The sequence below is a fragment of the Lepidochelys kempii genome, chromosome 25, assembly GCF_965140265.1.
Source record: "Lepidochelys kempii isolate rLepKem1 chromosome 25, rLepKem1.hap2, whole genome shotgun sequence".
Classification (NCBI taxonomy): Eukaryota; Metazoa; Chordata; order Testudines; family Cheloniidae; genus Lepidochelys; species Lepidochelys kempii.
The window spans coordinates 12,615,093-12,632,206 of NC_133280.1; the positions used below are offsets into that span (position 1 = coordinate 12,615,093).

The 17,114-nt window shown below is 48.3% G+C and overlaps 1 protein-coding gene across 3 annotated transcripts in view; it reads left to right on the forward strand.

Moving 5' to 3' along the window:
* The window catches only part of STK11 (serine/threonine kinase 11), a 73,772-nt gene that overhangs the window by 38,912 nt on the left and 17,746 nt on the right, over positions 1-17,114 (forward strand). For all 3 annotated transcript variants that reach the window (XM_073324259.1, XM_073324258.1, XM_073324257.1), the window contains exon 7: positions 7,383-7,440. In XM_073324259.1, coding sequence (XP_073180360.1) covers positions 7,383-7,440 — 58 coding nt within the window. The remainder of the gene's footprint in view (positions 1-7,382; positions 7,441-17,114) is intronic.

The following is a 17,114-nucleotide window of genomic DNA, read 5'->3' on the forward strand; positions in this document are numbered from 1 at the left end:
GGAAATCTCCTGCCTCTCTCTCTTTCTGCTACTTTCAGGCAACAGGGGCGCCGTCGCCCCCTGGCCTCAGAAGATTTGTTTTTGGTTAGCAGCCTATTTTCTTTGCTCCCCTTGTCCTCTCTGGCATCTCTCCCCTGCTGCCTTCTGTTTCCAGTGGCTGGCAGCTGTGTGCCGCCTATTGGGTGACGGCTAAAGCAGATAAGCTCTCTGTGCAGGAGATGCTCCTGCCTGTCTGCACCGAGCATTCTTCCCCTGCCCCCTTGATGAAGTCCTGGGGACCTCTTCAGTTTTCTTCCACCCCTCCCACTCCACATGCTTACTCCCTGCAACAATAGGCTCGCTTCAGAGCTTGCTGGAGCCTCTCAACGTTGCTTTTGAGTTAGTTTGAGCCCCTTCCCTTTCTGTAGAGATCAATGTACCAAATAGACATGAGGCGATTTAACTCTGTGGTGTCCCTCCCCACTTTTCCTATGGGGATACCATGGGCATCACAAACTGCTGTCGCAAGGCATGAAGTGTAACCCAGCTTGCAGGGATCCAAGTGTTCAGCATTGCCACATCCCCTCGTGGGTAGCACTGGTGACAAGGCAGAGGACTTTTGCCACGTGCCCCTATTTTTCTATGCAGTACATCCGCATTCCTTGCTATGCTCCTGCATCTTCTGCAGCTGGTGAAATTGAACTCAAGCGTACTGTTTGCAGGCTTGCCAGTGCATGTCTGATAGCTTTTGGAATGAACAGCACAGATCCCCGTAGCTTGGCTCACTCCCCCTTCCATTGCCTCAGGAGGACTCTTCTAGCACGTAGCAGAGTGATGAGCACTCCTCCTGCTTTCATCGTAAAGAAGGCTACAGTATGTTGCAAAGTATTTGTTTCCTCTCTGGCTGGAAGTGCTGCATTAAGCGGGGTGCCAGCTTGGTTGGGAAGCAGATACAAGAAGATGCTTTTTAAAGCTTTGTTTTTCTGTTGACTACTTTTTTGCAACTGCTCAAGCTGTTGTGTGGTTTTTCTCCTCACCCCTTGAGCTTGTCTTTACCAGCCTTTATCTTTCCAGAGAAGACGCAAGATCGCTGAAGGCCAAGAGTTTCTGGGGCTTCTAGCCCCTTCACGGGTCTATTTCAAACTCCTAGCAAGAGCAGTACTATAGTATTTTAGTACAAGTTAGTTGGGATGCTGCTTTTCAAGAGAGAAATGAATCTTGTCCTTTCACTGATTGCATTAGAGGGCTAGCATGGGTAGGCCCACATTGTCTGTGGGGGTAGCTCGTCAAGGTAGAAGCCTCCCCAGGTGACCTGAAGCTCTGACATCACCATTGCATGACTTGTGTCCCAATAAGATTCATTTCTGGGCAAGAAAAATGAGATTTTAAAAATCTTCTGTTTGCCAAATTCTATTTTGAAATAGGCTTCTCCTGCCAGGAACCAAAGGAAGGTCGGCCCAGTGGTAAGGGAACTGGTCTGGCACTTGGGAAACCTGGGTTCAATTCCTCGGTCAGCCATTGACTGCCTGTGTGATCTTGGGCAAGTTTCTTTGTGCCTCAGTTCCCTCCCTGTAAAAAAGACATGATCTACTTCCCTACTTAACAGGGTTGGTGAGAGGGAAAATGCGTTAGAGGTTGAGGTGCTTGAATACTACAGAAATGAGGGCTGTAAGAGTCCATAGTTGACATACTGGTGTCTAGGAAGTAGTCCAGTGTCACTGTGTGTTAGATCCCTGTGTCTGTCGTTTGAAAGACTCCGCTAGTCTCCCAGCGTGCAGGAGGGGAGCCAAAGCTTGAGGAGGGGCGAGTCTAGAGGTGTTCCCAGGAGGTCGAGGGAGCAGAGCTCCTCTCTTCATGCTCCCTCCCAAAAAGAGCCCGTAAGCATGAATGAGTTTTGCGTTTACTGCAGAGGGCACCCTTTCAACCAGAACACTCAGCTTTAACCCTTGCAATACACTCAGTATTAACCCTTGCAATACGTCTGAGGCAGATACTCTTGTTCCCATTTTACAGATGGAGGAATTGATGAGGGAGATGACTCGGCCAGGATATGGCGTTGAGTCAGTGGCTAGAACCTAGAAGTCCTGAATTACAGCTGTTACCACCTTTGCCTACTTAACATGTACCTGAAGAGGCTCCTGGCTGCCAGAAGTTACTCAGCTACATTGTGCTCTATCTTTGTGCTTGTCCAGGACTATATAAAGGTGCATTGGTGGTTGTCAGTGGCAAGGAGGCAGGGCGGATTTAAGGTCTTCTGTGCTCTGGTAGTCCTTGGCATTACTGGAAAAGGGATTCATGCTACCTGTAGTTCTGTATTTTGTGCTGGGCAGAGGATCAGAGATGGGATGGGCACGCTTAACCCTTCTGAAATGCTGTGGGAGCAGAGATCTAAGAGCTGGGCATCCATCCGAAGAATCTCACTGCTCCAGTGTTTCATCTCTCCTCCCAAATAAACCAAATGGAAATCTTTACCGTAAGTGGTAGAGAATATCTGTGTGGTTATTGTGGGCAGACACTTTTAGATGATTTGACTGGTGAATAGTACATGATGTTTTGCCTTTATGGAGTCTCTCTCCAGTGCTGGGCTTTAGCCACACAATTGCTATATATGAGTACAGATTAATCCATGAGTTTTAATTTTCACTGATTAGATTTTCTTCTTCCAGCATTGCCCAAAATACAGTACTTTCCCTTTAACTAAAGACTTTTTGGCTCAAGTTACCTTCATTGCTCCTTTAATTGCTGAACCCTGTCTGGGAACAATGTATTGCACCACAGCTGCTTGTAAGAAGTGCTATTATTCCCCTTTTTTATAACCTGTTTTAGACACTTAATTCCTTTTTTGCCTACCCACATCCTCTCCCATACCTGTTCCATCTAGTAAATGCTGTAAATCTCTTGGCAAGCACTGGCATTTTCTAAGCAGTCTTTGAGTTGATGCTTGTGCATTATTCGGATGATCTGAGCAGGCTTAGATTGAAGATGCTTACTTCCAAAAGCCACAACACCCCAGCAAAGCTGTCTCAGACCTGTAGATTAGGGGTTCTCAAACTGGGGGTTGGGACCTCTCAGGGGGTTGCGAGGTTATTATCTGGGGGGGGTCGCTAGCTGTCAACCTCTACCCCAAACCCCGCTTTGCCTCCAGCATTTATAATGGTGTTAAATATATTTAAAAGTGTTTTAAATTTATAAGGGGGGGTTGCACTCGGAGGCTTGCTGTGTGAAAGGGGTCACCTGTAAAAAAAAGTTTGAGCCACTGCCATAGATACTATGAAAAAGCACCGCAGCTTTGAGACAACCCCATTGTCTCTGGGATCTTGGATGTGCTATCCTGTGCAGGTTTTCATGTTTTGGCTTGCAGAAAATTCTGCTGAAATTGAGACAGGTTTCCAGAAATGCCCTCTGGAAATGTGATTTTCTTTTTCTTTTTTTTCTTGTTTTTAAAGTCTCCACTCTAGAGAGAGTCTTACCTGACCGTATCCCTTTCTGACTGCATTAAAAAATAAGCCATCCAGTATCAGAATTCAGTGTCTCTGGTCCTCATGAACAATCTGCCTTCACCTCAATCGTATCTTTTTAATTTTTTTAAATAAAACAGCCTGGGCCGTTCAGCTGTGAAGTGACCATCTAATAATCGTACTGATCGGGTATTTAATTAGGTGTGGGACTTTTCTAACCGCTCTTCCAATTACTGCTTCTATACGATGAATAGGGAGGGAGAAAGTTGGGGCTTGGTCCTGCTTTGAGCAGGGGGTTGGACTAGACAACCTCCTGAGGTCCCTTCCAACCTCGATATGCTATGAAAGCTGCTGGGCTGTGCCATGCATGTCTGATTAGAGGAGAAAGGGGAAACACCCACCCGAAGAAGCACAAGTTTGGCAGAAGAGGCCCCTGATCAAGTCCCTGTCCAATATTGAGCTGATACCAGGTTTGACGGTAGCTAAGAAGTTGGAGTTGCCTTCGCGTCATGGGGGAGCCGTTCACTAGGGCCTCGTTGCTGCTTGGAGCAGCCATGATAAGATGAAACTGGTGACCTGGCGGCGTCCTGAGACACGGCTTCTGAGGGCACAGGAAGCCTGTGAATCTCTGGCACTGCCCCACAACAGCTTTGAAACGATCGTGGAAAGCGGCACAACTTAGATGCATGCCCCTGTCACACCCTTGTCGGCCCCAGGGTGTGGATTCATGGCTTAAGACAACAATCTATAACCCACCAACAACACCCCCAGCAGCTTTCCATCCCTGACTGGACTGGGATTAGTGGGCCACTTCACCTTGAATGGTCCCTTGAAATATCTGTTAACTACTTGTGCTAAACAATCTGTTCCACCTTGTATGTAGGTGTGACACTCTGAAGGCTTGTCTACACTGGCACTTTACAGCCCTGCAACTTTCTCACTCAGAGAAGTGACACGCACACACGCTGCAGGTTTCAGCCCTATGAAGTGCCACGGTAGACAGTGCCCCAGCACTGGGAGCCATTCCCCTCGCAGAGGTGGGTGGTTGTTTTTTTTGTTTGGTCTTTACACAGCCACATTAAAGCACTGCTGAGCCCAGTGCTTTAACGCTGCTAGTGAAGACATGCCCTAGTCTGCGCGTCTCCTAGTGCAGACGCGCTCTGCCAACAGAAGAGCGCTCTCCCATCGGCATAATTACTCCACCTCCCCACTGACACAGCGCTGTCCACACGGGCACTTAAGTCGGTGTAACTTGTGTTGCTCGGGCGTGGCTTTTTCACACCCCTGAGCAACTTAAGTTATACCGAAGTACACGCTAGCGTGTACAAGCCTTCAGTCAGTTTCCCAGACCTGAAGAAGAGCTCTGTGGAGCTCCAAAGCTCATTTGTCACCCATAGCAGTAGGTCCGATAATAAATATTACCTCGCCCTCCCTGTCTCTCTAATAACTTAAACGTGGCTAATATCCCAATGGAGAAGGGAGGGGTAGGCATTAGTAAGACTTTGGCTCTAATTTGACAGCCAAGTTAATTGTGTCTGAGCCTAGTCAGCTCTCTCGGCCTGGAGAGGAGAGCATGGGTGACGGTCACCACACTAGTGCCCCAAGTGTGTGAGCCAAACTCCTCCATGGTTTAGTGCCATTACACAAGGTATGAAACTAACTCAGTGAGGCTAAAAAGCCCATTGGACTGGTTCTGAATGGATTTTTCATCTTTGCCACTAAAACGTACTTTGCACGTACCACCGACGGAAGAAGTTGGTTAAATTTTCAGGAACTGTTCTGGAGAGGGGCAGAAATAATAGGCTAATGGAGCTTTGAAGGATCGCCAAATGGAACAAGGTGAGCCCTTCTCAAAACGCTCTTGAGATCGGGGCAGGGCGTTCAGCTCTTATGGGGGTGGATTCATCCTGTTGTTTGTGGCGGAAAATATCCGATCTTAGGCCAGGGATTCTCAGGGCAAATTATTTGGTGGCCTCAGAGTGTGGCCACCAACTCTTGCTGGTGGCTGCTCTCACACTTGTTTCTAAAATACTTAAATTACCTTTAAGGGGGGGAAAAATGCACAAATACACATCCAAATCATTGTAATTTATTTATTGCTAGCTAGTAATTCTGTTGTGAAAAGTGATATTAACAAACATATAAGTATCACTTTTCACAGTAGACTTACTCAGCCCCAGCAAGTCTGGGGACCAATTAAGCCCTGGACAGGGGCTGCGGGTGATTTGGGCAGGGGGTGGGGGAGGTTGAATGGGGAGGCTGTTGGGAGCCAGAGCCTGAAGCCCCACAGTTTGGGGACAGAACCCAAACCAATGCAGCCAGAGCCTAGGGATGGAGCCCAAATCCCCGCAGCCAGAGCCTGCCTTCCATGCCACCGCTGGGTTAACACCCAAAGCCTGAGCCCCACCACCCCTGGGAAGCTGCCTGCTCCTCCAGCATGGTGCCCCAGGTGTCTCCAGAGCAGGGCAGGGCCCAGCTGGAAGCCCCAGCAGCCAACACCAAGGCTGTGCATCCAGGAGCACCAGGGAGCGGGAGGGGCCACTGCTTCTCTCTCTCCCTTCCCTCCTCTCCTCCCCCAGTCACAGCCCAGGAGGCTGTGGCTGCAAGAAAAGCCCGTGGTGGCCACACGTGACCACGGTGGCTGCATTTGAGAAACACCGTCTAACACCTACCCAGTAGAAACGGATCTGAGGTATCCATTCCAAGGTTGCATGCCCGGCTGTGGTGAGCTCCTGCCAGGGGAGCAATCTAAAGTAGCTGTGATTCATGGTTATATTTTCTGTGGGGGAGGGGAAGGGGAGGAGGTGGCACATAAGAGCACTTTTAATCCCTCCTCCCTGCCCTACTGCTGCAAGGTTCCTCTGTGTTAACCCTCTGCTCTTTGAACTGTTACCATTCATTTGAAAACAAAACTACTTGGAATTCCTCACTCCAGAAAAGCACAGTGCGACAGCAGCTGCATCCCCACCATATGGTGCCTGGAACCCTATTTATAGTTCCCTTGGCTTCTGTCCCTAGACTGTCATGTCCCTGTGTTGTAATCTGTGTGCAGCACCACGCATGTTGTTGGTGTTCAACAGGTTAGTAACTTGGTGGTGGTTTCCATGGGGAACGCCTATATCTTGCATGCAGCTGATGGAGGTGCGGGGCACTGGACTGGTTAATGCCTCATTGGCCAGTTTCTGGGGAGTGGTGTGAAACTTTTTATTTCTCTTCTTCTTGAACTGTGACTCTTTAAAAAGAGTTTGAAGGGTGGAGGTTGCAATAAATGAGTCTCTGGGGATGTGGGGCAGCCTGTGTCTGAGGGGGAATCTATCCCCCTCTCTGATGGATGGTCTGGGTGAGAGAGAATGTATTGGCCAGCTCCTTTCCCCATGCCCAGATCTCATATAACTGATCGCAGACTACAAGGTCCGGCGAGCAGGGAAAAGCATTGTTCAAGAGTCCTTAATTCAAGGGGCTTCAGGGAGATACCTGTCCCTAGAATGCAACCTCTGGCTTGCTGTGTAGTTGAGTATACACCACGCCAAAGCCTTTGGCTCCTCTATGGTAAGGTTTGACCAACGTTGATGATCTGTGGCATTAGAGACCCTAACCATTCACTGGCTGGGAATGGGGGAGAGAACTTGACCTCAGTCCTCACACTGCAAAGGAGGGGAGGATTATCCCCACTTTGAAGGTAGAGCACAGCCTTACTCACATCCGCACAGCTAGTCAGCAGTGGAGTTGGGGTTAAACGCTGCCTTTCCTGACCCTCGCTCCATCCCATGCTGCTGCCTCTCATTTTAAAGAGGAAGGTCTCACTGAACTCCCATGGCCAGGGGGACTGGAAACCATGGGTGCTGTTATGGGGGAATTGGGAGGGGTGGGGCTTTGTGCTTCCTTTCTCTAAATTGGCTGAGAGCACCTGTGAATCTCACCTCAATTTTTTTTCCTCCTTTTCAGGGATGCTTGAATATGACCCAGCGAAGAGATTTTCAATACAGCAGATAAGGCAGCACAAGTGAGTGTTCAGCTTCTTCCTATTAGTCATTCTCTTTCTGCTTCTTATGCTAATGTACCCGTGCTATCGCTGTGCACTTGTTTTTTCTTTTGACAGCAGACACATGGAAGTCACTAGGTATCCTTCCCCCAGCTCTGCTGGAGCTCTGGCAACTTGCATGTAAATCTAGTTGGCGTTCTTTTTTTCTTTAAGCATCGAGCTGGAGCATTTCAGTTAACTGGTAAATAATGAAGGTGTTTAAAATGTGTTTCTCGCATGAATAATGAGATTTACGGGCCAGATAGTAGCAGTGTGGGCAGGGGAGGGGGTGGGTCATTGAAGCTGAGGATATTGAAGTAGGGATTTGGATTAATGTTTTCTGTCTCTTAATGTCCAAGAGATGGAACACCTGGATTTCAATGTAGTGGCAGAGTTGCTCCATATGGAATCCAGTGCTTGAGGAAGGGTTCCAGGACAGGGAATATTTTGTCTGTCTTTTTTAACCAATCATTCTCTTCCTTCCTCCCCCCGCATTTCCACCCCACATCCCTGCTATTACTTTTTTAAAAAAAACCAGCCTGTTATCGCTGAGGTTTAAGGATCGGTTTGAACATACTGTCTCTGAGCAGAGATTTCCTGGCTGGATGAAAGTACAAGAACAAACAGTGTTCTAAGGATGTTGCAAGGAGGCAGTGTGAGCTTGTCTCCTGTTTGACTAGGAAGTGCTCCTGTAGGGGGACAGAGCGGCTGGCAAGAGTGCCCCTGCTCAGCAGAGCTCTTGCATATGAGCTTGCCCCAGAACGCTCTTGGGAACGCTGTAAAGACCAGGATCTGATCCTGCAAGGCACTAGGCATGCTCTGCTCCCATTGGCTGCGGTCAGAAGCATCTGTGTCCCCTTGTCTTTCCTATGGAAAAGCTGCAGCTGAGGTGCTGTCGTCTGATCCCCTAGTGACTGTCATGAGGGAGTGTGGGATAGGGGGCTTGCGGAGACCTTGGGTCAGAGCCAGAGAGGGCTCTGAACTTTGTTTTCTGTAGAGCTACCTCACCCTAACGCCTAGAAAGAGCAAAGCTCTGAAGAGCAGCTGCCTTTAAGAGACAGCTGCCTGGTCCATTAAATTAACAGGCAAGCTGGCAGTCCCCTTTCTGAGACACGTGCATGCTGGCTGTCTGACTGGGCCTGAGAGAGGAATGTGCACTTGCAGTAGAGGAGACCGGGGTTAGTCCTGTAGAGGGGACTGTTTTAGGGGCGACCTTTTGAACTGTGCATGAGCAGGAAGCGTCTGGCTTCATGGCACCATGATCCTTGGATCGGGGGCTCCTGCAAGTCCATGCAAGTTTATTTTTGCTGCACCCTAATATTGCTACTAGCTGCTCTTCCCCTCTCCACCATTGACTCCTTCAGTGTCAAATGCTTTTGCTGTTCCCTTCTCAGGACCCCTCCCATCGTGCCATCTTGCTAGTCCATCACTGCTGGTGCTAGGCTCCTGCAGTCAAGCCAGTGCCTGGTCAATGAGTGCTGCATTGTAGCACGTCTTGGGCTGTCTGTGAAATGGGCTAATAGATGCTGAAAACCATTAATGCACCGCTTGCCATTGTCCCTGCTACTCAAAGGTGGGGCTGGGCCACTGGCTTCCATGTGTCGTCGGCTGCCAGGTATTTGAGCTACTTATCCAACGCTCTGTGCACTTGATTCCCTTGTGGCAAAGAGCTTTTGAGTCAGCCTCGCTAGGCTGCAAGCGAAGAGAGAGTTTCTCTAGAGACCCTGCAGGTAGTCAGAGCAAGCAGGAGAGACAAGAAAGTAGAGCAAGCTCTAGGCACAAAGGGCAGTGGCAAACCTCACATGCTCGAACGGCAGTCTTCCCACTAACTGGGCACAAGTGCTGCTCTTGAGGCTTTTAACCCTTCCAGTACCGAGAGGAAGGGTAATGAGTCTCTCTCTTCCTGCAAATACAGTAGCTGGTATTTCCAAGGATTAATCTCTTCTTAGTTTTCTGTTGGCTTAGCCAGTACCTCTTAACAGGCTCTCCCTCCCCACCCATTAGTAAATGCCTCCCTGCTCCTGCTGTGACATCCCAATAATTACAATAGGCACTGCAAACTGACATCCTTGGGCCCAGGGCAGGTCTGTCGATCACCCTCATGCGAATGCTGGCATGGCAGCAAAGAATGTGCTTGGAGAAGAATTCATGCCTCCTGGCTTTGTTTTAATGAATTAAATGGAAGGACTTAGTCCCAACTTCTAAATAAGCCACAATCAGCTTAAATGCAATTGACCATAGCCAGTGGAGAGTTTTGGGTGTCTGTCCATATATTGATTGGCAGACAACTTTTCCGATGAAGTGAGCTGTAGCTCACGAAAGCTCATGCTCAAATAAATTGGTTTGTCTCTAAGGTGCCACAAGTACTCCTTTTCTTTTTGCGAATACAGACTAACACAGCTGTTACTCTGAAACTTTTCTTCAAGCGCATTCCTAAAATGATCAGCTTTAATTCCAGGGGCAGGGCTGGTCCTGTCTCTTCTGAGACCTTTAGAATAACACTTTGCCCTCTCCAACACCTTCCATCACAATCAGTAACAGCTTCATATTTACACCCTCTTTTCGCCCCCTTGCCCACAAAGTCTATATTTATCCCCATGTTACACGTGGGAAACTGAGGCATAGAGCAATTGAAGTGACTTCCTGAAAGCCCCACAGCTGAGCTGGGAATAGATTCCCAACTCAAGCCTGAGGTAGCTGGCATCTTTCCTTATCCCTGGTATGCTGTTTCTAGAATTTTGATCCTTTGGTTAAGATGCTGAATTGATGTCACTGGTGATTGCCCATGTGGACGGTAAAGGTCCTTGGGCACTCCGAGAAGATTGCAGGACTAGCCTCTGGCATCCAGGCCAGTGTTTTCTCCAGGTTGGAGTCAGGTGGGTATGAGCAAGAACAAGGCTCCCATCGGTATGTGAGAGAGAAGTGTTCCCTGAGTCATCCTTGTCCTCATTCTGTTCTGTGCTCTGTGGTGCAGGAAACTGCATGCTATTAAGGGAAATAGCAATCTGGTTGGAACAGTCTTGGGAGCTGGGAGACCTAGGATCTGTTCCCAGCTCGTTAGCAGATATGTTACTTTGGACAAGCCAATTCTCCTCTCTGGGACTGTTTTCCCCAGCTATAAAATGGCAGTTACCTGCCCCCTGGGTGCAGGCAGAGATGTGAGAACCAATGATAGATCGAATGACGCGCTGTGGAAGTGCCTAGTGTTCTGTTCACACTGCAGAGCTGATGGCAGAAAGGGCCTGGTAACATTTGGTGCAGACTTATTGTCCACCCTCCCAGCTGCTGCCATTTTCCACACTTTCTTCCCAAGACTATTGCTTCCCCCCTTAACATGCAACTTCCTCACACCACATGACCTGGAGTGGGTGAGTAGAGGCCTATGACGTCTGTGAATGGGAACAGAGCCTGCCGTAGACTCTCTGGTTTCTGCCAGACGCCTTCCTCACCTTCCCCTTGTTCCCCCAAACTAAATTAATTCTCTTGCATTAAATTTGTATTTACACAGTGTTTGGGTTTGTTTCAGCTGTACCAGCCCTTTCTGCACTCTGGCAGCTCTCTCAAAACTAGCCGCTCTCTGTTGCAGTCTCATGAACCATCAGCTGAACTGGAATGAATTAAAATTCTCCTAGCCCGCCAGCCAGGGTAAATTATTCAGTCTAAGCTGAGTATAGTCGACCCATGAGTAATAATGACAGAGCCTTGGAGCCTGCTGCCTCCAGGACGGTGCTGGTTGGGGAAAACCAGCCTAGTAGCACATCTTTATGAAATTTTTTTTAATCAGGCTTTGTTGTAAGCCACTCAGACAAGTGCTGGTGTGGACACATGGCCCAGTGCAGACATGCTGCCGAGAGCTAGGGAGGCAGAGCCCCTGGTTCCCTGTGGATCACTAACCCTCTCCTCTGTGCCCTGCGCTGTTACTGAAGGGCTTAATGCTCGTAAACTGTATTTGGTAACTTTAATTCAATGACCCTGCAGTAGCACTTAAAAAGAAAATCGAAAGTGATGAAGTGGCTGCAGAATCCTACCTCTGCCCCTCGTTTCCAAGGCAACCATCTTACCTTCTTCCCCACAATGTCACGCTTGATTTGTTCAGCCATAGATATGATTGCAATGGTTCATAGCAAGCGAGAGGGAGCACTTGGCTCTTTATTGGCGGAAGTGGAAGCTGGCCTGGCCTAGTGCAGGGGCTCTGCTGGTGATCTCCCAGAGGCTAGTGGGCCACCTCTTCTCTGACTCACCAAAAAGCCCTCAGCAGCAGATGCAAAGGGTGTCTGTGGAAAGGCTTTCCTTGCTGCTCGGATGCATGGACTGAAAGCCTACAGAATCTGTGTTCATATTGCCACAGTAATCCCCTTCAAAGGCTCTGAGCATATTTGGTAATGCAGTAGGTAACGTGCCTATATTCCAGGTATCCTAAGGGGCTATCCAGCGCTCGCTGGGCCATGGGCTTGAGGTCTAATAGGCCTTTCTCATCTCTCCTGCCTGTGGCAGTGTGGGAGGATGCAAACCCCAAATTCTCCCCTGGATGCAAGGTACTGATGGGAAAGCACCTGCTCCTTCTCTTCTCCTGCTCAGCCCTCTGGGTCTTGCTTATTTCTCGGTGTTTGGCACAGAGGTTGGAATTTTTAATTCTTCTACCCACACTCTGCAAATGACTCTCTTAATGCGAGTGTGTTAAAGGCATTAACGCCTCCATCTGTGCTCTGAGCACCGTTCTTCCTCCGCGCTTTTCTTGTGTTGGAGTCTGAAGTATGACCTCCGGATCCAGTATCGGCTAGAGAAACAGCTCCCCTCTTCTTTTGTACTTATTTCCAGTTTTCACTGAACTGAGGCTGGAGAAACCAGGGTTTGCCCCCGACACCTTCTGGCTGTTAAGTAGGAGTAGCTAGTGCACCCCCACCAGAATACACATCTGATTCGCTTGCCATTCCCAGCAGAGAGCTATTGTATGACTTCCTTCTCCCTCAATCTCCTGCATAATGTCTTTGGGATGAAATCAGAATGCTGCTTGCTGGTAGCTCTGTGCAATGGTACTGACCTTCTCCTAACCCAGTTTCTGTTCATGGCCCATATGACTAGAGGGTGGAGAAATGCAAGTAACCTGCCCTTTTGATAAGGGTTGAATAGCCTGCAGCTAGGCATCTGGTTGTCAGTCTTCCCTATCGTAAAGAAGTAATTTTAAAATATTTTTGACCCAGAAGAAGTGAATTAGCCAGCAAGCACTTTTAGATCTCCAGCCGTGTCTAACAAGTCTGGGTGTGAGGGAAGATGAAATGTGACTTGAAAGGAGCAGGGAATCATGAGTCTGCTAAGAATTAAGGCTTGGGTTTAGAACTCAGCTTGCAAGCCAGGCATGCTCATTAAACACTAGTCTGCCTTCAGAACCTTATTTTTCATTCCAGCCTTGGTTTTCTGTCCTCAAGCCTTGCCCTCTTTAGCTCCCTGTAGATTACAGCAACCCTGCTGGACGTCATTCCGCATAACCGGCTTCTTTGTCACTAATGCTTCTCTCCCAGTGCATTTGTGCTTCATGTGTCCTCCCTCAGCCCACAAAATGGCCAGAAAGGGTTTCTTCCCCCTCCTGCTACACTTGGTTGCAAATTGTTGGAGGTGGGGAAGAGAAGCAACAGGTGAATCTGCCTCTCCCAGAGACTGTGCTTTCTGTGAGTGGTGCTTCTGAGACCTTCAAAAGCTTTTCTCCTGTCCACTCCCATAATGGGAAGCAAGAAGGGGCGGGTGTGACTGTCACTGAAGCATCAGCCTCTTAGCACTGAGTGAATTGATGATTTTGTGTCCTGGTGCAGTTCCCCTACAAAGCAGCAGTAAAATGGTTGGGATTAAGCAGTGAAATCTTGTTGTCTCGTCTCAAAAGCTTTCAAAACCAGTCTCTTGCTTCAGGATGTCAGCTGATCAATGCAGGGTCAGGCAGGGATTTTATCCCACCTAGATTAGCACAGAATGAGTGGTTGCCTCACGAGGAAGCCGTGGCCCGTAACTTCTCGAGCCAGGCTCAGACTCGATGGAGCAGTAGCCTGACCTGCAGTAGCAAACCCTTTGCCTGCTACCAATAGATATGCAAAAAATACAGAGTGACAGGCGGAACCTTGAGTCATGTCAGAGAATTTTCTCTGCCCCGTCTGAGACTTGACAGGAAATACTGTCTGCTACTTCGTGTCAAATTACTTGAGGGGCTCTTTCCAACGGGTCTTTGGTTTCCTTTTGTACTTCATTGAATCTCTCCTCACACTTTACATTCTGATTAGCATGGATACTTATGTAAATGGTTGAATTCCTTTCCCAGAGGATGCTATCAACATGACTACAGTACAGCAATTCAGGTTTCAGTTGTTAATAAAACCTATTTTTACTCTCCTGGAAAGTAGGACAGGAGGAAGGAAAGAGGCAGAGCTGAAATACAGGAAAACAAACATCACTAGCTGCTAGACATTTCTAGCCCTTCTTTCAGAATTCCTTGGTTATTGGCAACCGTAAGCATCTTTCCACTTTCTCACTTCTGCCCCCTATTCTCCATCCCCTCAAAGTACCTAGCATTTATCCCTTGGTTCCCTCCAGCCCCATGCCCACGACAAAAATCAGTGGTGGCTCTGCTAGATGACCCCCCGCATATCGGCCCAGAGCGAAGCTGTGTCTGCACAGTCACTTCCTTGCTGAGAGCCGTCTCCCACGGAAAGGAAATCTAACCGCCAAGTCAGTACGGGGTTGTGTGCGCCAGGTACGTCGAAGAAACCCCATACCCGGAGCTAGGCGTAACTACTGATTAAAATGCAATTGGGGTGGACCTGCCCGCTTCTGCTTTGGTGGCCCGGTGCCGCGAAAGTCTCGCTCTTCATTTTAGCGGTGTTATGTTTAGTGGGCCAAATGGTTGTAATTGACAAACCAAAGTGGTGTTCAAATCCCTCCTTTTCCACCAAGCCTGCCACTCTTGTTTCACCTAAGGTAGAAATACCTGTAGACCTATGTCAATACAAAATGGGAACACCTTAATCTTCCAATCATCCAGGGCAGTTTGTGTCTGTATTGTGTGGCCTCTTCCACTCGAATAGCAAGCTTTTAGGACAGGAATCCTATTCGTTGCGTAGCACCGAGCAAGTCGGTGATCAACAAAAATAAGTCTGCCTGTGACACTTTAGGGAACAGGAAAGAGCAAGTGCATTTAAGTATCTTCTATTATTGGTGGTGAGATTCTTTTCTGGGGGAGTGACAGGCTGATCTTAAACCTAAGAGCTCCAGGCAGATAATGGGCAATATATCGAGGGAGTGTTTGCATTCCAGCTTCCCATATAACTCTGGAAATCTGGAAACAATCTTCCTACTGTGCAAGAGGTCTGAAAGCTCACAAGAAGAGTGGGTTTCCCAGGCCCTTGTGAGATCTTGGAGCCTTTACTTCCCATACATGAGCATCTCTTCCACATTCCTCTCTAGTTTAGTCAGAATGTAGAATTCCGTATTGACAAATCCTGGGCTTCTCCCGTCCACGATCACCAAGAATTCTCCTTCAGCCTCTTTGGCAGCATTGGGTACTCCTGTCTCATCTTTCCCAAAAGGCAGCTGCAGCATAGATTGCTTTTCCAAGCTGCCAGTGCTGGTCTCCAATCCCCCTGAGGATGCTGTTGTTTCAGAACTATATGGAGCTGGCAAACGAAGCGCTGCTTGGAGGTCATGGAGCTGGTACTTCCTGCAATGGAGCGCTGCTCCCTTCATTGCCCATCCGTGAAACCCCACATCTGCCATTTCTCCTCTGAGAACCATCTTCAAACTCTTGGCAGGAAAAGCTGCCACTGTGAATTACTTAAAATGCTGAACCAGTGCACCAGACCCTTCAAAGAGGCAATTTCTACTGTCTCCAATATAACTGCTTGTCCGCCTTGTCCACCCACCCAAAAAAAAGGGGGTAGGAAATGATTCTACCATTGGCTAAGAAGTCGTGGCACATACATATCAAATGTCATCTTCTCAGTTTAAAATGACAGCACATTCTTAGGTGCAAAAAGATCAAACACCTTTTTCATGAGTGGGGGAGAATCTTTCTAGACAGATCATATTAAAACTTGAATCTATTTCCCCTTCAGGCTGCTTCATAGCTTTATTTTCAGCCATGCTTGCAAAGCTGGGTTTTGAACAAGGTTTGCTCCTCCTTTGAATATTGATTGGTCCGTCCCAGTAGAATGAGACACGTGTGTGAAAATGTAATTAACTGCTTGTTTTCACTGGACAAGGTTTACTAACACCATATTTTTAGGCTTACTGTCTAACCAGCTTAAGTCTCTAACACAATCATGATTGCATTTGTGTTGTGGAGGAGACCTGTGTCCCAACTTAATTCCAGGTCAGGGCCGGGGGCGGGGGGGCGGCGATTTAAAACAAACCAGGATGGCGTACGTTCCCAAGAGTCCATTCTGGATTTCTCCCATCCCCTTTGGTAAACCGTTCAAATCTGTCTCAGGTTGGTAGTAGCCAAAACCTGTTTCTAATGTTTACATATGTGACCCAGTATCTAAGCATTCATGTTGCACCTGGTATTACTTGGAGCAGCAGTCTCAGCAAAAAGGCCAGAGCACCAAATGGGTGATGGAGGCAGAACTCATGGACCCTCCAGGTCAGGTCTGAGGCACATTGGTGGAAAATGGGGTGTAGCATAGGGGGGAGGGAGGCTAGTGCTGTGCTTTCTACACCTGTTCCGTGGGTAGAGAACATAGTCTCTGACTTCAAGCAGCACCTTTCAGGAGCCCTAAAATGAATCTAATAGGCTGGAGGAGAAATCCTAGAGCCTCGTTAGACCAGATCCGCTTACAATGACAAATTACGGTGTCCTTTCCCAGCAAGTGCGGGGCACCTCCCTGGTATTCCCAGGCAGCCCCGATAAACAGCACCGTTGTCTTTACCAAGCTAGTGCTGGGAAGGATTGGCTTTCGTGGATTCATTACTTTTCAACCGATGGCACAAAAGCAGGGGGTTAATATTTAATGCTGGGATAGCAGCCCATCCGGGGACCCAGCTGCTCTACACCAGACACTCCTTAAGTGAGAATGCTTTGAACGCCCCTGTCACTTCCTGTGTGTGGGATAACCCTCCTGGGCAGAGCCCACAGAACTGCCTGTTGAAATTGGAGGACGTGCTGCTCTGCATGCCAGATTTGAAGCTGCCCAGCAGCGTGATTCACATAGGATGTGGGAAGAAGCAATTGGATGACCAAAACCTGACCACCTGAATGCTTAATCCATAGGCATTGATCCTTCAGGCTGGTGGAGTCGTCAGGGTGCGTGACTGGGGGCTCGGGCACTTGTTACAGACAGCTGAATGTGTGAAGGCTGGGTAAGGCATGTCAGAGAAAGCTGCATGCTGAAGACTCCATGAATTGTTACAGGCAAATGGTATTTGGAATGTAGCTGAGAACCCAAGTGCGCTGGATTCCTCTGGACTGTAGATTAGGTGTACAGGGACTCCAATGGTACTTCTAGGAAATGTTTTTTTAACTCCACTGCACAGCCCTGAGAGCTGTACAGGAGCACATCTATTATAGGGCAGTGAAAAGTGGAAAAGGCCACCCATCTGGCTCCTGAGATATTGATGTAATGCAAGACTGTTAGACTCTTGATCTGATTAATAATGGCATTTGGCGCTGAGATTCCTCT